Source organism: Microcaecilia unicolor, chromosome 1 (genome assembly GCF_901765095.1).
Source record: "Microcaecilia unicolor chromosome 1, aMicUni1.1, whole genome shotgun sequence".
Classification (NCBI taxonomy): Eukaryota; Metazoa; Chordata; class Amphibia; order Gymnophiona; family Siphonopidae; genus Microcaecilia; species Microcaecilia unicolor.
In genome coordinates, this window is record NC_044031.1 from 303,639,268 (window position 1) to 303,661,305 (window position 22,038).

The 22,038-nt window shown below is 44.4% G+C and overlaps 1 protein-coding gene across 2 annotated transcripts in view; it reads right to left on the minus strand.

Annotated features, from left to right (window-relative positions):
- The window catches only part of SREBF2 (sterol regulatory element binding transcription factor 2), a 169,734-nt gene extending 157,566 nt beyond the window's left edge, over positions 1-12,168 (minus strand). For both annotated transcript variants that reach the window (XM_030207728.1, XM_030207720.1), the window contains exon 1: positions 11,852-12,168. In XM_030207728.1, coding sequence (XP_030063588.1) covers positions 11,852-11,936 — 85 coding nt within the window. In that variant the 5' untranslated portion in view covers positions 11,937-12,168. The remainder of the gene's footprint in view (positions 1-11,851) is intronic.
- Positions 12,169-22,038: the final 9,870 nt, after the last annotated feature.

The window sequence follows — 22,038 nt, forward strand, 5'->3', positions numbered from 1 at the left end:
TGACTCGGGCTGCACATACTGCAATGGGACATGTTTATCCACTCCTACCCTAGCTGAGATGATATTTAACCATCTCTCTGACCTCATCTGCAACTTTCTTCAAATCAGTCACCTTACTTTCTAATTTTTCCTACTTTCTTACTCATCTATATGTTACAACATTACCTTACCATTCACTACCAATTATAATGTTCTATTACGTATTGTGTTGTCATTGCAAGTAGTATACCATGCCATACTTTGTATTGTTACTTTAATATTTTTACTGCTGTAATTGCCTATTGCTCATGTTTGATCTATTCTTATTGTACACCGCCTTGAGTGAATTCCTTCAAAAAGGTGGTAACTAAATCCTAATAAATAAATAATATACACCTGTGTTGTTTTTAACCATTTCCCATAATAAATGCAACACTGTCATAATTTTATTTGCCCTCTTTGCCTTGAATAGTTTATGGGACTGCCTCATGTGTATAGCACTGCACACGTCTTGCAATACTCTGTCAGCATCACCTTATGCTGTGCAAGGCCCTAAGAGTTAATCTGAGGCTTCAGGGGCCTAAGGCCTCTGGAAGAGCAGCTCTGACATCCCCCCCCCCCTCAAGTCTGATCTGTGGGAATGTGAATACAGAATGCTCTGGATGTTTCTATACCTGTGCATCCAAGCAATAAAACAAACCAGAATCTGCACAGCAAAACAACAGAAATAAAACCATTGTCTCCATAAACTGTGCTAGTTCACAGGAATTCACACTTCCTTGATGAATCTGGAGACATAGGATTAAAGCAAACCAAATTATATCATAGATCGATGTTTGGGAAAATAATTCAGTATTTAAACCTAGAGAGGGACAAAGAGACAGGGACATACATACATCTCTACACTCCCTGCAGCCATTCCACCCCCACACAGAGACGGACACTCATTCACTGAAAGGCATCAGGCAGACCCTGAGACACACCAAAGCACCGCTGAATTCTTTCCACTCTAAGCACTGTAAACTGATTGCCAGATAAAAGGTAAAATTATGTATAATCATACCTGATAATTTTCTTTCCATTAATCATAGCTGATCAATCCATAGACTGGTGGGTTGTGTCCATCTACCAGCAGGTGGAGATAGAGAGCAAACTTTTGCCTCCCTATATGTGGTCATGTGCTGCCGGAAACTCCTCAGTATGTCGATATCAAAGCTCCATCCGCAGGACTCAGCACTTAGAGAATTACACCCACGAAGGGACACTCTGCCCAGCTCACCACCGCCGAAACGGGGGAGGGGAATTAACCCAGCTCATCCCCACACAAGTGGGGGAGGGGAATCCGTCCAGCTCATCCCCGCGGAGCGGGGGAGGGACACCACACCCGCCGATGCGGGGGGATCTGGCTTATCCTGCAACCGCAACCGCGGGAGGAGCTGACTGACCCTAACACCGCCGAAGCGGGAGGGGTACAAAGCTGCCCTACAGCCGCACGAAGCGGGAGGGAGTGCCGGCAGAATTTATGTCTCAATCCAGCCCCGTAAAACGGAGGGGAGAGGAATGCAGCAGCTCACTGTAACACAAACTCGTCTCAACTCTTGAAGAATCCAAGTGAAAGAACTTGAACACGAAGTCTTTCTGAAATAACTGAAGACTAAACTTGAACCTGAAATGCAACCAGAATAAAAACAGAACAGATATCTGGGAGGGGCTATGGATTGATCAGCTATGATTAATGGAAAGAAAATTATCAGGTATGATTATACATAATTTTACCTTCCATATCATCAAGCTGATCAATCCATAGACTGGTGGGATGTACCGAAGCAGTACTCACCCAGGGCGGGACATTGAAATCCCTGACCTCAACACTGAAGCTCCAACCGGGCCTCCGCCCGTGCAGCCACAGTCAAACGGTAATGCTTGGAGAATGTATGAGCCGAAGCCCAAGTTGCCGCCTTGCATATCTCTTCCAAGGAGACGGATCCGGCCTCTGCCATCGAGGCCGCCTGAGCTCTCGTGGAGTGAGCCTTCAGCTGGATAGGCGGCACCTTCCCCGCGGCCACATAAGCCGCTGCAATGGCTTCCTTGACCCATCTTGCCACTGTAGGCTTAGCAGCCTGCAGACCCTTACGAGGACCTGCAAACAGGACAAACAGATGATCCGATTTCCGGAAATCATTGGTCACTTCCAAGTATCTGAAGATGACTCGTCTCACATCCAGATATTTAAGAGCAGAGTACTCCTCTGGGTAGTCCTCCCTACGAAAGGAAGGGAGACAGAGCTGCTGATTCACATGGAAGCGAGAAACAATCTTGGGCAGGAAGGAAGGCACTGTGCGAATAGTCACTCCTGCCTCAGTGAACTGCAGAAAAGGCTCTCGACATGAGAGCGCCTGGAGCTCGGAAACTCTTCTGGCTGAAGTGATAGCCACCAAAAAGACTGCTTTCAACGTCAGGTCTTTCAGAGATGCCCTCGACAAGGGTTCAAAAGGCGGCTTCTGCAATGCTCTTAGCACCAGGTTGAGATTCCACGCAGGCACCACTGAGTGCAGAGGAGGGCGCAGGTGATTAACTCCCTTGAGAAAGCGCACCACATCTGGCTGCTAAGCCAGGGAAACACCCTTCAGGCGGCCCCTGAAGCAAGCCAGAGCCGCTACCTGGACTTTAAGGGAACTGAGCGACAGGCCTTTCTCCAGACCTTCTTGCAGGAACGCCGACACTGAAGAAATTGGAGCAGTGAAGGAAGAAAGAGAGCCTGCTTCACACCATGCTGCAAAGATACGCCAAACCCTGGCGTAAGCAGTAGAAGTAGAGCGTTTCCTCGCTCTCAGCATAGTGGCGATGACCTTGTCTGAGAAGCCCTTCTTCCTCAGACACTGCCGCTCAATAGCCAGGCCGTAAGACCAAAGGGAGAGGGATCCTCCATCACCACGGGACCCTGATGTAACCGGCCCTGCTCCACTGACAGCCGCAGAGGATCGTCGACTGAGAGCCTGATCAAGTCCGCATACCAGGGACGTCTGGGCCAATCCGGACCCACCAGGATTACCCTGCCGGGATGCTTTGCCACCCGGTCTAGCACCCTGCCCAACATGGGCCAGGGCGGGAACACATAGAGGAGCTCTTGTGTCGGCCACTGTTGGAGAAGAGCATCTACTCCCAGGGATCGAGGGTCCCGTCCTCTGCTGAAAAAGCGCGGCACTTGGCAATTGGCCGATGACGCCATCAGATCTAGGCTCGGCTGGCCCCAGCGCTTCGTGATGTCCAAGAACGCCTGAGCAGATAGTTGCCACTCTCCGGGCTCCAAGGTATGGCGACTGAGAAAGTCCGCCTTGACATTCATGACTCCGGCAATGTGGGCCGCTGAAAGCTGCTCCAGGTTCGCTTCCGCCCACTGGCAAAGACTCATAGCCTCCTTGGCTAGAGGGGCGCTCTTGGTACCTCCCTGGCGGTTGATATAGGCCACAGCCGTGGCATTGTCCGACAGGACCCGTACAGGCTACAACACCAGTACCGGGATGAACTCCAATAACACCAACCGAATGGCTCTGAGTTCCAGGAGGTTGATAGACCACTTGCCTCTGCAGGAGACTAGAGCCCCTGCGCTGTCCTTCCCAAGCAGAGGGCTCCCCAGCCCATCAAAGAGGCGTCTGTCGTGACGACAATCCACTCCGGGGTCACCAGAGGCAATCCTGCAGACAACTTGTCTGTCTGAGTCCACCAGCTCAGCGCCTTGCGCACTGCTGGGTCCACGGGAAGGCGCACAGCATAATCCTCCGACATCGGAGTCCAGCGCAGCAGCAGAGATAGCTGTAGTGGTCTCATATGAGCCCTGGCCCAGGGCACTACTTCCATCGTGGCCGTCATAGAGCCCAACAGCTGCACGTAGTCCCAAGCCCGAATAGGAGAGGCTACTAGGAACTAGTCCACCTGAGCCTGAAGCTTGACAATCCGATTGTCTGGCAGGAACACTCTGCCCACTTGGGTGTCGAATCGAACTCCCAGATACTCCAGGGACTGAGTCGGGCGCAGCTGGCTCTTCTTCCAGTTGATGATCCATCCCAGGGAGCTCACAAGAGCAACTACCCGGTCCATAGCTTTGCCGCACTCTGCATAAGAGGGGGCTCGGATCAACCAGTCGTCCAGATAAGGATGGACTTGTACTCCTTCCTTTAGCAGGAAGGCCGCTATGACCCCCATTACTTTGGAAAAGGTCCGCGGAGCAGTAGCCAACCCGAAAGGGAGGGCTCTGAACTGGAAGTGTCGTCTCAGGACTGTAAAACGCAGAAAGCGTTGGAGAGGAGGCCAGATGGGAATATGCAGGTACGCTTCCTTGATGTCCAAGGAAGCCAAGAACTCTCCTGCCTTCACTGCCGCTATAACAGAGCGGAGAGTCTCCATGCGAAAGTGCCTCACTTTCCAGGCCCGATTGACCCCTTTGAGGTCGAGGATAGGCCGGACAGAACCTCCTTTCTTTGGAACCACAAAGTAAATGGAGTAACGTCCCTTGCCAATCTGATTTTTTGGCACCGGAACGACCGCACCCAGGCGGATCAGGTTGTCCAAGGTCTGCTGCACTGCCACAGCTTGACCGGAGACTTGCAGGGAGAGAGTACAAACCCGTCTCTTAAGGGTTGGCAGAACTCTAGCTTGTAGCCGTCTCTGATGACTTCCAGCACCCACGCGTCTGAAGTTATAGTGGTCCACTCGCCCAGAAACGAGGACAGCCGTCCTCCAATCTGCACTGGGGCGTGGACCAAGGCCCCGTCATTGGGTACGAGACCCTGGGGGAGGACCGGAGGGAGCACCTCCGGGACGGCGGTCTCTGCGAAAGGAATGCTGCTTGGGGGAGAAAATCCTCTTGAAGGAAGAGGGGGCAGAGGAACCCGACTTGACCGGGCGGTACCGACGGGCTTCCAGCCACCGTCCTCTGGAGGTACCGGGACGAGTACTAGCCCGAGCCCTGACCTCTGGTAATTTCTTGCCCTTAGACGTGCCGAGATCGGTCACGATTTTGTCCAGCTCGACCCCAAAGAGCAGCTTGCCTTTAAAAGGCAACCTAGCCAGGCGGGATTTAGAGGCGTGGTCAGCAGACCAATGTTTCAGCCAAAGCCACCGCCGCGCAGAGACTGTCTGAGCCATGCCTTTAGCTGAGGCTCTCAAGACATCATACAGCAAGTCTGCCAAATAGGCTAAGCCCGATTCCAGGGCCGGCCAATCAGCCCTCAAGGAAAGATCCGAGGGGGAAGCCCGCTGCACCATAGTCAGGCACGCCCTGGCCACATAGGAGCCGCAAACTGAGGCCTGCAAACTTAAAGCAGCTGCCTCAAAGGACGACCTTAAGGCCGCCTCCAATCTTCTGTCTTGGACGTCCTTTAGGGCCGTGCCACCTTCCACCGGCAACGCCGTTTTCTTAGTCACCGCAGTGATTAAAGAATCCACGGTAGGCCACAGATAGGCCTCACGTTCACTCACAGCCAAAGGATAGAGGCGGGACATAGCCCTAGCCACTTTAAGGCTCGTTTCCGGGACATCCCATTGAGCCGCAATTAAGGTGTGCATGGCATCATGCACGTGGAAGGATCTAGGCGGGCGCTTCGTCCCCAGCATAATGGCAGAGCCAACAGGGGCTGAGGGAGAGACGTCCTCCGGAGAGGAAATCTTCAAAGTGTCCATGGCCTGTAAAAACAGGTTGGGCAAATCCTCTGGGCTAAAAAGCCGCGCTGCAGAGGGGTCATCCGCTCCATCCGAGCGGGGATCTATCTCCTCCAAGGAATCCGCAAAGGACCGTTGGGAGACCTCAGACACGCTGCCCTCATCTACATCGGAGGAGACAAAGTCCTCCAAGGCCTGGAAATCAACCCGAGGGCGTTTACCTCTGGGAACCTCAACCTCTTTATCAGAAGAGGGAGCAGGGGCAGCGTTTTGCATGAGGAAAGCCTGATGCAGCAGCAAAACAAACTCGGGGGAGAAACCCCCCAGACTGTGCACTTCCGCAGCCTGGGCAACAGCCCTAGACGCACTCTCAACCGGCGCTCGCAATAGCGGGGGAGAGACATGCTGCGCATCCAAAATGGCGTCCGGCGCGAAACTCCGCGAAGGAGCCGCGCGGGAAGAACGGCGCTTAACTTTAGCCGCTTTTGTGCCGTCGCCCAAATTAAGGGCGTTCATGGCATTCATGTCTCCAACCTCAAGGGCGGCCCACGAAGAAGCCGTCCGAGCCGCGTGGCCGGCCAAGATGGCGGAGGCGAGGAGCGGGGGATGGGCGTTTATGGCGGGAAAAAACCGCCACGCCGGAGGAACGACCGGGACATTCATCGGTCACTAAACTGTCACCCATCAAGGGCGAATCAGGTTGTAAAACCCCCGCATCCCCTCTAGAAGCGCTCCAGCGATCCGGGGAGCGACCCTTTGCGCCCTCGCCCTCCGACGCCATATGCCACGAGGAGAAGAATCGGGGAACCCCCTGCCCGCTATAAAAAGGTAAAATTACCTGCTTGCCGCTCCGAGCTGCAACGAACTGGTGTCCCAGTGAGTAGTTGCAATGAACGTTTAAAGAAACGTCGAATTAAACGCCTTTAAGACGTTTAAAAATTTTTTTTTTTTTTTTTAAACGGAGCCAGCGGGAGGGGGGAGAAAAGGAGGGACCTGGCACCACCAGGTTTGCACTTGCTCAAAAGAGCCCTCAACCCCAGGCACTCAACAAAACCTAAGGATTAGGCTTGGAGGCCTAGCCAGAGCTGCTGCTGTGTGTGACCACCACCTGCTGAGATAGAGAACATACTGAGGAGTTTCCGGCAGCACATGACCACATATAGGGAGGCAAAAGTTTGCTCTCTATCTCCACCTGCTGGTAGATGGACACAACCCACCAGTCTATGGATTGATCAGCTTGATGATATGGAATATAATTTTCCAATCCACTTTGTGTGCTGTATTATTGTGCTACAAACCCTCCTGCCCCTAAGAAGTGGACCTGGGACCAAAAGGAAAGAACCCAGAGAACCAGACCAAGCCAAGGGCCGAGTCCTGACCTCTGGAGGCTGTAACTTGCACCTTGGGGGCTCCATCTCGGTTTCTTAGAGAATCTCCAGCTGGGTAAGTACACTTTAATTTCTTGTTTTGTACACTAGGCATACTGTTTGCTGCTTAGACAGAGTGAGATTATATAATCGAAAGTCCCTGTGCAGTTTTGTAGATGTGGATTACAGACAAGGTAAGAAAGAAAAATCAAAAGACTTTGTGAACCTCTTATAGGCTGGATGACACGTAACCTGGTGAAAAGGCTCTGTAGCCAGGCAGAGTGACATTTGGTAGTGGAAAGTGCCAGTGAGGGTTTAGATGAAGTGAGATTTTCATAGTCAAAAGCCTCTGTAATAATCCTTGATTTTATTTTATTTTCACCTAGTGACAATACATGTGGTGGCTTGATCTTCTGATATGTACTTATAGACAGAAGCATAGCCAGGTTCAGCCAGGTTGATGGCGCAGGGGGAGTGAGAGCGGACTTCCGCTGGCACACATTTTCAGTACTGCACAACAACAAAAAAAAGGCACCGGTGCCAGCAGAACTCCATTCGGGGGAGCGGCCGCTCCCCTGGCGCCCCACCTAGCTATGCCACTGCTTATAGACTAGGTAGGGTGGATTAAAAAACCCCCACAATAATCGTGTCCAACTGAAATCTTCCAACTTTTTTTTTCTTTTTAGAAGTGATACCAAGTGAAACAGTCTCATTTAATACACCACACATCTTTCCCTGTCTTAATATACTGTCACTGTAAATTTTGTATTTCTGATTTCCCTGGTCAGTATGTATCTTGGAGAAGGCATGTGCTGGAACTAATATCTAACTCTAAATCTTCTAACATTTCTCTGGCTTCATATATTTCTATTGTACATGTTGGTACCCCTTGCCGAACACGCTTAGCTTCCACTTTTCTGCCTCTCTCTCCAGTCTCTCTTCTTTATAACAGAGAACATTTTAAAATCCAAGGCTGCACATATAATTAAGACATTAATAAATACGTAAGTCAGGCCCCTGTACTGACTTCAGTGTTTTGTGCAGTCTCAAATATGGATGCATTTGATATTAAAGAATTGACAGAAATTGTGCAGACATACTGTAAGCTCAAGGGAGGCCCTTATGAGGGTGACTTCCCTGAAGGTTCATGGTATGACATCCAAAAACAAATGGTAAACCATTATCAAGAATGCAAAAAGAAATCCAATAAAAGAAAATGTATTTTTATCCAAGGAATGTGTAGAGGGCTCCTTAGTATGAAACAGAAAAATACTGAACTAGCCACTCAGTGCACACAATTGACCAGGGACTTAGAAGAGGCACAAAACTGTATATCTATGCAATGTACACAAATTGTGCAGGCAACCGACCCCTTTTTATATGTTAATGAACAATTGAAAAAGGCTAAGACAGAATTAAAATATTTAAAAAGAAAACTGGCCTCACAGGAACAGATGAACTCTGAGCACAGGTCAGTCCATAGTATTTCCCCTTCAGTCTCTCCCCCCCCCCCCCAACTGCTTATGATACACCCTATAAACATCCAATTTATAGAGCAGCAAAAGAACACAAAAGTGGCTGGACAGAGAAAAGGGAAACTACTACTTAACATTTCTAGAGCGCTACTAGGGTTATGCAGCGCTGTACAAATTAAACAAAGAAGGACGGTCCCTGCTCAAAGGAGCTTACAATCTGAAGAACGAAATGTCAAGTTGGGGCAGTCTAGATTTCCTGGGTAGAGGTGTAGTGGTTAGGTGCCGAAGGCGACATTGAAGAGGTGGGCTTTTAGCAGTGATTTGAAGATGGGCAGGGAGGGGCCCTGGCGTATGGGCTCGGGGAGTTTGTTCCACGCGTGGGGTGAGGCGAGGCAGAAAGGGCGGAGCCTGGAGTTGGCGGTGGTGGAGAAGGGTACTGAAAGGAGGGATTTGTCTTGACAGCGGAGGTTACGGGTAGGAACGTAAGGGGAGATGAGGAGATGAGGGTAGAGCGGTAGTGAGGGGCTGCAGATAGAGTACATTTGTAGGTTAGTAGCAGAAGCTTGAACTGAATGCAGTACCTGATCGGAAGCCAATGAAATGACTTGAGGAGAGGGGTGATATAAGTGTAACGGTTCAGGCGGAAGATAAGACGTGCAGCAGAGTTCTGAACGGACTGTAGGAAAGAAAATGGGGAACCTGAAGACAGTAATCAGATAAGCTTGTAATAATTCTCCCCTGCCTGGCCCGAGTAATAACCAGAGCCTGAAACCAGCACAGAGCTCAAGGAACCAGTAAAAGTGGTGCTACAGGACTCATTAAAGGATAGTGATGGGCTGTAACTTACATACACCAGAAATAATAAGTAGTACAAAACAGTGGGGAAACAAGCTGGTATGAACCAAATGAGGGATCTTGAGGAATAAAATGAGGAAGAGAACTAAAACTGCTCTGATAAGGAGATATAGAGGAATATTTTCAAAGCACTTAGATTTACAAAGTTACACAGGTTACTATGGAACTATAAGTCTAAGTGCTTTGAAAATGAATCCCATAGTCTAGTTTCCAGTCATAGAGTATATTTAAGGACCTTTGTTTTCAGTTTTCATTGTATTTTATTTTTTTCCCTTGAGACTAATCAGTATGTATTATAAGAACAAAACCGCGGACTATCAATGAAAATAAAAGCCAGACAAACAGGGTTTAAGCACTTTGGCAAAAGAGATGGAGTCTTCCATGGGAAGTCAGGATCCCAGTGTGGGGTGGGGAAATTCTTTTGTTTGTTTGTTTTTAAGGGTCACACAATCACTGAGAGCTAGTTTTAATGGCCCTTTCATCCAGCACACTAACATTTCTGCTCTCCACCCAGTGTCTGCCAATTTCTTCCCTCCTGGTCTCCCAATATTATTCCTTCCCCTCTTCCTCCTTTCTCCCCAGCATCTCTCCTCTGTTTTATCTCCAGTGTCTTCCTTATCATCTATTCCCACCCCTCTCCCAGCGGTTCCCCTTTTTCTTTCCTAGCCTGTCTCCAAATATTTTATTTCAGAATTTTTTCCCTCTTTTACATATACTGCCACTTCATAATTTCAGCAGGGATGCCCCATGTAAGCTAGCATCAGCATGGGAACTGGGTACGGCAGCTGAGAAAGGGTACTCCTGGAGAAGTAGCATGCCCAGCTGCTCCAGAAGTAGGATGGCCACACATACTGAAGGGGCTGGTGTGGCGGCAAATGCTGTGGGTATATTGGGAGTCACTAAGCCAGAGCACACAAGGGAAACATATCAGCTGAACTATATGCTGGGCAAATACCAGTGTTAGTGCTGCAGGCTGGTCCGCCTTTAGGGACAGAAGGCTATGTTCAGTAGTGGTAGCAGGCACTTTGGATGCTATGGGCTGAGGCACAGCACTTGGTCTATGCTGAAGTAACAACTTCAAAGCATTCATTCTGGTGGTAGAGAGATCAGTCATGTGGCGGCGGGGGCTTATCTCATCAATAAGGTCTTTGGATGTATTTTAAAAGAACCTAAAAACTGGGTTTTTTTTAAATTCTCTCACGTAATTAATATATCCAATCCGAGATGTTGATGCTAATAGTCGATTTTAAAAGTATTTTAGTTTAAAATTTCTGATGTGATTAATATTTTTAGTGTGAGATTGTCTCATCTGATTTAATATTCATTTTTTCTGTATGTTTTCCTGTACTCTGCCCAGAGTTGTAGATGGAGCAGACTAGAAATTTTTTTAAACAAACAGACCTTGCTAATAGCCCTTAAGCTGATAATGAAGAATCCTAAATATATTCGTGTAGTGCAGACAGGGATTACAGGGCCAACAAGATGTTTTTTTTCTGCTGTCATCTACTATGTTACATCATGGGCATAATACTGCCACTCACAGTCCAATCACAAATGCTACATCTTTCTTTTATATATAAGAAAGTCATCACAAATAACAAAGGGAACAAATTTACCTGGCTACTGCAAGGCATGGTATGAGGCAGAGAGCTGAATTACTCAGATGCTTTAATAAACAGCTATTACAATATAATCATCATCATTATGTCATAAACATTGCTTTCACAGAAACACAGAGCATCAACCACCATTTCCATATAGAAATGTTTCTTAATACTACTCTTAATTCTACCCCACCAGACCTCATGCTGCGTAACCTCTTGTCTTAATCTAAAGCATGTTCTCCTAAAACGTAGGCTTGCTTCTTGTGCATTTATTTAAATGTTTAGTAGCCTGGGGATTAGAATAACAGGTGAACAACCAGGGAAAGCAGAGTTCAAATCTCACTTATGAAATTATGATACTTGTAGCCTTGGACATGGCACTCCATTCATCAACTCTGGGGCTGAGAAATACCTACCCCGAGTATAACTTGCCCGAACACAGGTTTCCAAAAGTAATTAAACCACAAATCCAGTGAATAAGTCCTGCCTCTTTTTTACGGTTTGAGAGACCGAGATCCTTAAGCCTCTTCTCTTCATTTTAGTAGCCCTACTGTAGTTCACCTCCACCTTCTCCATGTCTTTCAGGTCTCCAGAAGTGAACACAATATTCTAAGATTGCTGTACAGAAACATTGCCACTAATTTTATGCTACAGATTATGCCTGTTTCTAGGCATCCCTAGCATTCCTTTGCTTTGCCATATTCAGATCATCAAAAACACCAATCAGCTTGTGTGTGTGTGCAACTGTATGTAGCAGAGAACCCCTCATCTCACCATTCTACCTGCAATACCAGCCCCCTTCCCCCCTTGGAGAGCCGCACTGCCCTGGGCAGTGAAGCGCGATGCCGGGGTGCGGACAACGCCTGTGACGTCACGCCGCTCGGAGGCTGAGGGTAGGACGGATGTCTCTCACCATCAATGTCACCCAGCGTGAGCTCGTCTCCCAGTTCCGTCAGAGTCTCCATGTTCTCCAGATTCAGCTCCGCTGAGGTCTCCATGGCTGAATTCAGGAATACGAGGAGAGATTAATCGCTCATCACTGCATCCCGCACCTCTTTCACGATCCCACAACCACCAGCTCTACTACCATTGCCATCTTGGTTTCGCACGCTTCTCTTTCGTCCAATGACGTCACCGACTCAGTGGTTCCCTCTCTTGACGCATGCTTCCCCACGGCTTCTAGCCAGCCAATCGAACTTCACAGGTACTGGAAATAGAATGAGGCTTGACACGCGTAGCGTCCGCAATTACGCCTTCTGTCCGACGCGATCCTCCCTCACTCGCGTGGTTCTTGTTTTGTTTTCAATGAGACCAGTTCCTGACATCCAATCAGAACACGGAGTTGCGCGTGGTGTGATGGTACGTCACCGATCAGCAGCTAGGGAGGGTTGCATAGCGCCCCGCCCCTATCCTCGGCCGCTCTAGGCGACGATACTTAAGATCAATAGAAGTGTGTGTCTAGCGACCTTCAGTGCTTCCTATTTAGGCTCTACGAAGGTTCCCCATAAAGTCAACGCTGAGCTAGACTTCATAGTTCAGTACAGGCGCACACCTTTTAGGGACGAAAGGGGAGCACAGAGATACCAAGAAACCCGTTCCAGGCTGGAGAGGTTTTTGGCCAGTACTGGTTGACTTACATCCCAAAGCAGTGTGGGAGTTGTAGTGACTTATCCTGCTTAATGCAATCAGTGCTACAAGTCCCATGCTGCACTGACAGTGTGGTAGACAGATAGGACTGCCTAAAAATCTCCAACCTGGACCTGGGTAACTTGGCACATCTGGGAACATATACCAAATTTGTTTAACCCCCCTCAAAAGCCCAGGGGCATAACTACCATTGAGCAAGCCCGGCATTGTTTCACGTTTTTGTCTGTTCCCAGCTGGGTTAATGTAAAGTGATTTATGCTGGTCTCCCAATTTCTGCAGTGAAGCTCTTCAAACCCTTCAGAATACAGCAGCTTATTTATTATGATGTAAGACCCTCAGATCATGCTACTCCTTTGCTGTTGAAATTACATTGGTTACCTGAAGAATTCAATTTTTTTAAGTTCAAATGTATTTATTAAGTTTTCAAAAAAATATACAAATAAAAGAAACACAGTCCTAACCAGGATGTCATAAAAAGTTCTATACAATGCAATATCTTTAAATATAGAATGCCATTACAGACGGTTAAAGAACAAAAACAGGTTTACTTATCAAGGAGTTAATTCACAGTTGAAATTTGACAAAATTTGGCTACTTGTTCCCACGTTTTATGAAATACCAGTAAAGAATTGATACGTTCAGCCAGTATTTTTTCATATTTAAAAGTCATACATACAGTAGCCCACCGAAAGCAAAAAGAAACCAGTTTATGATTTTTCCAATTTTTTATAATAGTAGAGATTGCTACCCCTAATAGTGCATCAAATAATTTATAGTTACACTTAACTCCTGCTTGTTTCAACCCTGCAGAAAGAAAAACTATAATATGGAATGAAAGAGGGAGATTCAAATGAAAGATAATACAAATTCTGTCCCAAACTGAAGAATTCAATTTAAAGTACTTGCATTGACCCATAAAGCAATTTATAGTAGTTTTCCAGATTACCTTGCATCTTTGACTATCCCTTATATTCCCAATTTTTCAATAACCCAACCACCCAAATTGAAAACAACTTTTCAAAATAAATATGTGGCTGTAAACAATGACTGTCTCAATAACTCAGAGTATTTTACTTCCTCTATGAATTATTGAAACAGTCGTTAGATTAAGCTATATTTTTTACCCCAGTGTTTACAACCACATATCTGACACGTCTGCGCTCGCTTAACGATCATAAATTCATTCTACCTAGTCCTAGATAAGCCTATTACAAAACTACAAAAAGAAGCACCTTTTATTTTTTTTGTTCCTTTCTTGTGGAATAGCCATTACTTTTAAGAGCTGAGTCTTCGATAAAGAGCTCTAGGGCAGCTCTGAAAACTCATCTATTTTTAAATATTTGGTGTGTATTTGCATTTGCAGGTTAGTGTGCCAGAGGAGCATGTAGTAGTTAGGAAATTATGTTAGTATGATTGTCTCTTTCCTGCATATTTTTTGTGGTTCTTTTCTTTTACATGTGTTTTTAATTGCTTTGATTCATTTGTTAAAAAGGCGATTCATCAAATTTTAATAAACATATATATTCCAGTATTTGTCAGTATTTGCTCATTTCTGATCTGAAGAAGAAGGGTTACCTTTGAAAGCTAATTAAAAAAATGTAGTAAATTAGTCCAATACAAAAGGTATCATCTTATCTTCTTTTCTTTGTTTTCTTTCTATTTATTACCTTTAAAAGTGGACTAACCCGACTAAAAAACCACTTTACTCAAACTTACATCCCAGAGCAGTGGAGGAGTTGTAGTCAATGATTCTACTCATTGAAATCAGTGCTGCAGGTTCCATAATGCACCAGAATCGCCATCTCCCAGCTAAATGAATCAGAATCTCTTTTAATCCAACTAGAAGAGGAAAAACCAATCTGGCTGCTCATGGTATACCGAACATCTCGTAACAACACATTATCTGTGCAAGAACTCTTTGATCTGATTACACAAGTGACCCTGAATTACCCTAGAATGGTGATCATGGAAGATTTCAAGCTACACATCAAAACCCCAGATACCACCCGGACACACTGGCAGCATTAGGATTCACACAGGTGATCAATTCATCAATCCATAAAAAGGGACACATACTAGACTTGGGGGCTTATTTTCAAAGCACTTAGCCTCCCAAAGTTCCATAGAAACGTATGGAACTTTGGGAGGCTAAGTGCTTTGAAAATATGCCTCATGGAGGCATATTTTCAAAGCACTTTGGGAGGCTAAGTTCCATAGGTTTCTATGGAACTTTGGGAGGCTAAGTGCTTTGAAAATGAGCCTCATAGTATTCTACAAAGGGGTTGATATCCCAGAATACTGGGATAACGGTATTGAAATAACACCGCTATCATGGTCAGATTATTTTCTAATTAAGTTTTCCCTAAGTGGCCACCTGAGACAAATGGTACCAGAATTTGGAAGGAGATCAGATACAAGAAAAAGCTGACTGTTAACAATTTCCTAAAGGCCTTGGACTATCCACATGTAGATGAAAAGACAAATACAGTGTCAGAGCAGGTTCATATTTGGAATACACACTTAGTTAAGACCTTAGAGAAAATGTAACCACTACAAAAGGTCTTATGGGACAAACACTCACCTTGGTTTTCTCCAGAAATTTGGACCCTTAAGTGCGAAGGACAGAAACTGGAAAGGCAATGATGTAAATCTCACCTGGATGAGGACAAGCTAAACTGTAGAAATCACATGACAAAGTCCTGCCAAGCCTGAACAGCAGACAAAAAGAAATCTCTCAATGCATTCAATGAACAGTCTGCCAATTCAATCAAGCACCTGTTCAGCATAGTAAACAGCCTACTGCAACCCCCACAACAGAACCAGCCTGCCTAGGCACAACTGAACTGCAGTGATTTTGCTGCATACTTTGTCAACAAAATTAAAAGTCTCCTCCAGGATTTACAGGCAGTCCCACCCAGTCTCTAATTAGCTAACCAGGAGCACACAGACTTCCCCATCCTGACACAGACATATGGGATTCTTTTAACCCAATAACAGAAGAGGGCCTAGACAAAATCCTAAGAGACCTTCAACCAAGGAGGTTTAATAAACAGGAGTAGAAGTGAGCCTATCTAGTCCATTGTAAGCAAGGAAGCCAATTAAGATAGTTTGTTTCCCCTTCCCAGCGGAGCCATCATCCCCGTTTACTCAACAAAGCAAGCAAACCTATGAGCTGCTGCACACACATTGTCATTTTTAAATTGTTGGTCCATTTGTAGCAAGTCTAAAGCTGTTTCAATCGGATAGGCAGTGCATTAAAAGGTGGAGGACAAAAGTTGTTTTTGTTTTTGTTTTGTTTTTTACTTATTGGACAGCTTTTTAATTTATTTGAAAGCTTCCCTTCTGTAGATATAAATATCATGAAATAACAATTGAATATCACTAAAACAGCTTAAAAATTATTGTAGCTACTAGAAACAACAATTTTAAACTCTGTATTTTGTGCTCATTTTTCTACACTAAAAACTAAATAAATACACGACTGTATACAATACAGATAGCCACATTTCAGTGAGGATATCCTGTTTTCTGATGGGTTCATCTTAAATGTTGTTGCAATCTGCCTTGGGAAGCCTGGTGTTATAAAGATGATGGAATATATTGAAATTAAATGGAAGTTGAATTAAACTGTTCTTTCATTAGGGCACATATAATCACATCGTCATCTGTTTTGTAGAACTTTACCTTTTAGATACACAAATGGATTATTCTGTTGTTTGAGCATATTTCAGGGACAAGTGGTTTATAAGTGAAAATAATAAAAATATTTTCTGTCAAACAGATCTCTCATTTGTGGAAACATAACTAAATGGGCTATAAGCCCCTAATGCAGCCCATTGGTTTTCTTATATTTTGTTCTTGTGATGGCTCATATTGTGCCAAAACTGGAAATACAGTGAGACAGAATAATAGAATTTAGTAACATCCAAAACTTATTTTGTATGTTTTCATCATCTTTATTAAAAGCAAAACATGTTGGTTGATAAGCTTCATACAGATCAAGAAAAAAAAAAAAACAGTAAACCATCCAACATGGCACAATAAAAACTTTTACCCCAATAACCCTTCCCCTCCCTCCCTATAAGTCCACCTGTTTCCACCCGCCTGGTGTACAGATCAGTAGGACTCAAAGCATTTCATAACAAGTAAAGCCATAAACAACACAGTTTATACCAAATTGTTTAACCACACTTTGGTTTTGCTTTCGGGTTTAATAAGCAATACCATGTGCATGTAAGGTCTAGATAAACAAATGTAAACAATCTATGTTTAAGGCATATGCCCTAAATATATAATACTTGGTTGCAATAATAAACAGTGATGGAATATTCACATAGCAGGCAGCCAACAGATTTATTTTCTACTGAAAATAATCAACTTTGTATAAACTTGGTGACTGTGCTGCTTGCTATTTTGCATTTTGGCGGTGTATTGTTTGCCTACATAATAAAATCACACTTGCAAATAATTTTCTGACACAGCTTTAATTAACAAGTTACCATAAGAGGCAGGCGCGGCCGTATAATTAACATTATAATTTTATTTGTATTTGGGTAATGACTGAGAAAAATGCTATTACAAATTATATTACAAAGCATGAAGTTGATTTGGTTAGCTTCTGCTGTATATCAACCAATAGTAAATAATAGTAATAAACAATATGAAGTGCATTTTTATAATATACTACTGCATTCTTCAAAACAGAAGGAGCAAGTTCCCACAAACCATCTAGGGACAGGTAAAAAAAAAAGCTTTCAAATGCTCCCATGTTTCAACCTAATACATGTTAAAAGTGGGATATGACTATCATAAATAAATAAATAAATAGAAACTCTGAATGTTAAGCACCTGATTCTCATAACATGATGTGGCCCATTACCAGGAGAAAAAAAGTCTCTGCATGAATATAACACATGCTAGGGTGTCCCTTTAACCAGCCCCTCTAACTGACCACTGATTAAGATTTTTAACAAATTACTACTCTGCCTATGAAAAGTTATCCCGTTTTTATGCTTCTCTGTGTTTGAAAATATGAGATTAAATAAAAATGCTGCCAAAAAAAAGAACGACTGTAGATGCAGCAGCTGATAGGTTTGCTTGCTTTGTTTTGAGTATATGGGGATGATAGCACCGTGGGTAAGGGAAAACTCAGACTAACCTAATTGGTTTCAGCGTTCTGACGTCACTTCATCTCCTGTCTATTAAACCTCCTTGATTCAACCAACTACCTGTTCCCTCAACCCCTGCCCATCAAATGCAATGCAGCAGGCAAGCAGAGGCCTCATAGAAGGTGCCACAAAAATCATGAACAACTCTCTTTCTAATGGGCAACTACCAACAGCATTAAAAAGGGCAGTGACACATCCTTTGCTAAAGAATAACAGCCTTGACCAGGACAAATTTGAAAGTTAACAGCCAGTATCCAACAACCCATTTCTAGGAATTCTTATAGAGAACTCTGTGATCAACTCAGTGATTGGCTAGAAGAGAGAAACTGGCTAGATCCATGTCAATCTGGATTCAGATCCGGTTATGGAACAGAAACAGTTCTTGTATCCCTATTAGATGATCTTCACAGAAACTGAGTCAGCTTTTGACACTGTGGATCATGATATCATGCTAGCCTGACTGGCAGAAACAGGAATCAGTGGAACAGTACTTGCCTGGTTCAGATCCTATCTATCAGACAAGCAACAGTCCATAGTGTTCAGCAGCAACTCATCGCCCCCATGGGCACTGACCTTTGGTGCCACAAGGATCGATACTGTCACCTATTCTGTTCAATATCTACCTCAAGCCACTAGTCAATTAACATTCAGTTCTACATCTATGTGGGTGACGTTAAGTTACTCATATCCATTGAACCTGGCTTATCCACAGCCCTGAATGACTTACCTGTCTAACATCAATTAAAGAATTGCTAAAAACAGCAAACTTTGCCTGAACACAAGTAAAACTGAGCTTCTATGGGCCCCTAACACAAGTGGACACATACCTGACATCAAAATCTCTTTTGGGAAGTACCAACTTCCCCTCAGGGAGGAACCTTGGAATACAGTTAGATTCAACACTTACTCTGATCCCTCAAATCCAAGCAACCTTCAAGAGCACCTTCTATCACTTGCAACAACTGTGCTGCCTCTCTCCTTACATTGAGAAGGCAAGCCTTGCCTCAGTTGTGTATGCCATGATAACATCAAGACTGGATTATTGTAATGCACTCTACACTGGTCTGACTACAAAGGGTTTGCACCAGCGCCAATTGATTCAGAATGTTGCGGTAAGACTAATAAACGGTTGTAAGCAATGTAACCACATCACATCATTTTTGCAAAAATGTCACTGGCTAGCAGTACAATACAGGGCCAAATGTAAAACTCTATGTTTGACCTTCAAGACCCTTAAAGGAAATGGCCCAGAGTACTTGAAGAACTGGATCTCCCTGTAAACCAGTGGTATAGCTATGGTGGCCCAGGGCCACTCAACCCTGGTGGCCAATCAAGTGCCTGTGTTTTGGGCACTACTGGTTGCCCTCCCGCTCCCTGCACCACTGTCCTTCAATTTTCCAGGCTGCCAGCAGCGTCAGTGAGGTAAGCACACTGCTTTGGTGGCCTGGAAGCTTTCCCTCTGGTACAGTTTCCTGCCTTGCATAGGTGGGATGCTGCAACAGAGGGATAGACCTTCAGATGTGATACGCAATAAAGACTTTGGTACTGCATGCTTGGAATCCTTGTTTTTATTCTCACCTCACTCCTTTTTCCTGTTGCTACCCTATTCTAGATAGGACATGGATAGGGGAATTCCCACATTCAAGTCAGGACATGGAGAATTCTCACAGTATTTTACTGTCTGTGTAGGTTCAGTTGTGTCTTAAGCATTTGGCCTGTCTCTCCAACATAACATTCCTTTTTCACACTTTTTGCATTGAATAATACATACTACATTTGAAAATGAGTATGTGTAGGATCCTCTTATGTTGAATGTTTTTCCCATGTGACTGTGGGGTCCTGCGATATGTGCTGACACAGTTTGCAGCTTGTTATATTGCAGGAATGTGTGCCATTCTCCTTTTCAGTTTCTACTGGGAGCTTGCTTTTCACTAATTTTTGTTTCAGATTAGGTGGTTGTTGGAAGGCAGCGTAGGTGGAGCTGGGAATATCTCTATCAGTAATTCATCCTCCTGGAGTAGTGGTAGTATATATTTTATAATTCTTCTCAGTTTTTCCAGCCCTGGTTTGTACATCACTACATGGGGCACATTCTCTGTGATTTTCTTTTCTGTGTATTGCAGTAGATTTTTCCTGCATGTTTTGAAGGAAGAGGCAGTATTCTTGGAGATTGTTTAGGGGTTGTATCCTTTTTGTTTGAAGGATTCAGGGATGATTTTGAGGTGTTTATCTCTGTCAGACCCATAAGTCCTCCAAGTGCACAATGGGTCACCAGCAGAGGCAGTGATAAAAAACAAGCTTCTTCCACCTGGCCCCACAAATGCCTTGTCCTACCCCAAGGAAATTGCATCAGAGACTATAACGTTCACAAATGAAGGCCGGGAAAGTCTTTCCTAGCAAGGGCTTATCTCAACTTTAGTGGCGAAGGTAGTGAAAGTTGTTGAATACGAAACTGTCTCTTAATAATCATTTTAAGAAGGAATCTGGTTTGTATTATTGATCTATGAAGGTTAGAATACAATACTGAGCTGTGGGTGGTGTTAATACTGTTACTACAGTCTTGAATGTCACCAGAAAGATGGGATGAAATCTGCTAATGAACAAATAAACCAGTACCTTATGAGGTCACCTTCCTGCTAACCTTTTTGCAAGAACATCTGCTACTATGTCCTCTCTACAACAATATTGCAAGTCTGCTAATCCTGCTTCCTATGAATCTCTCAATCACTTTTTCTATTTTATGGTTCAATCTTTTTATTCACCAAAACATATGTGAAACAGTGTACAAACAGTGTTGCATAACACATATCAATTAACTTTTATCCTCCCTACCCTATCCCACCCTTCCTCCCCAAATAACCTGCAGTAATACATCTTGTAATCCCTATGCTACTCACATCCTCTTCTCCACCAGTATTTATAGATAGTATGCGATGCTGCCCATGGTTTTGTCATGAAATGTTGGTTTAATGCTCTTATGAATCCAGTTATCACCTTCTCACTCAAAATATATCAGCAGTTCATCAACATATGTGAGTACACAAACCCATCTGTCATCCAGTCACTCTTCTGAGCACAGTATTTATTTTAATGTACCACACTCTGGTGGCTTGATTGACTTTATATATATCCTTTTTTGTAATTTATATATATGATGTGGTTTGTTTGCATGTTTTTTTTATTGTGGTAGCGTTCCACATTGATTTCCTCATATAGTTTACAGTGTACGAATGCCTGTTGTCACCTTCTCCTCTCTCCCGTTCCCTCCTACGTTATTTCTCTTTCCCTCTTATGACTTTGAATACTGTATTTTGAAGTATTGTTTGGTTAATAGACTATTGTACGCCACATTGAGCCTGCCCGTGGGTGAGAATATTGTGGGATATAAATGCCATAAATAAATAAATAAATTCTCTTTTCTGCTGCTATATTTAGTAATGTGCTACCTGTTATATGCACACCCACCAGCATCAATGTTGTCATACTCCTTTCCCTATTTCTATAAAGAACCTTTCATAACGTCTCCTGGTTGCCTTTACGGTCTGCGTGTTATTTAATTTTAAATGCTCATTCAAGCCAATGTCTGTTTTGCTTAGTAGTAACTGATTTTCACACATGTGGTGTATTTCTTCTTCTGCCACCTTTGTCCATTTAATGGCCTTCTTTTCAGATATGTGCGAGACGTCTTCCTAAACCGTTAGCCCAGATAGCTTACTGGTGCTGAGCTGCAGCACAGACAGAGACATAACATACACAGGTGAGGAGACAGACTAAGAAGGATAGCAAGCTCAGGGGTCCTTTTAAAAAGGCGCGTTGAAAAATGGCTTGCGGTAGTGTAGGTGCGGGTTTTGGGCGCACGCCAATCCATTTTTCAGCACGCCTGTGAAAAAGGCCTTTTTTTTTGCCGAAAATGGACATGCAGCAAAATCAAAATTGCCATGTGTCCATTTTGGGTCTGAGACCTTACTGTCAGCCATTAACCCAGCGGTAAAGAATCCAGCTGGTATTGACCTACGCACATGAAATGCCACTTGGAGCATGTCTATTACATGTGTCTGAAAATATACAATATTTTTCAGATGTATGTATCGGACATGCGCCAAAAACAAAATTACCACAACGGCCACGTGGTAGTCAGGCAGTAACTCCATTTTGGCTCTTGTAGACACTTACACAGCTTAGTAAAAGGGCCCCTCAATTTCCCAGGTCTTACAGTTGAGATGGAGCAATGATACCTAGAAAGAGAAGTACATAAGTACATAAGTAATGCCACACTGGGAAAAGA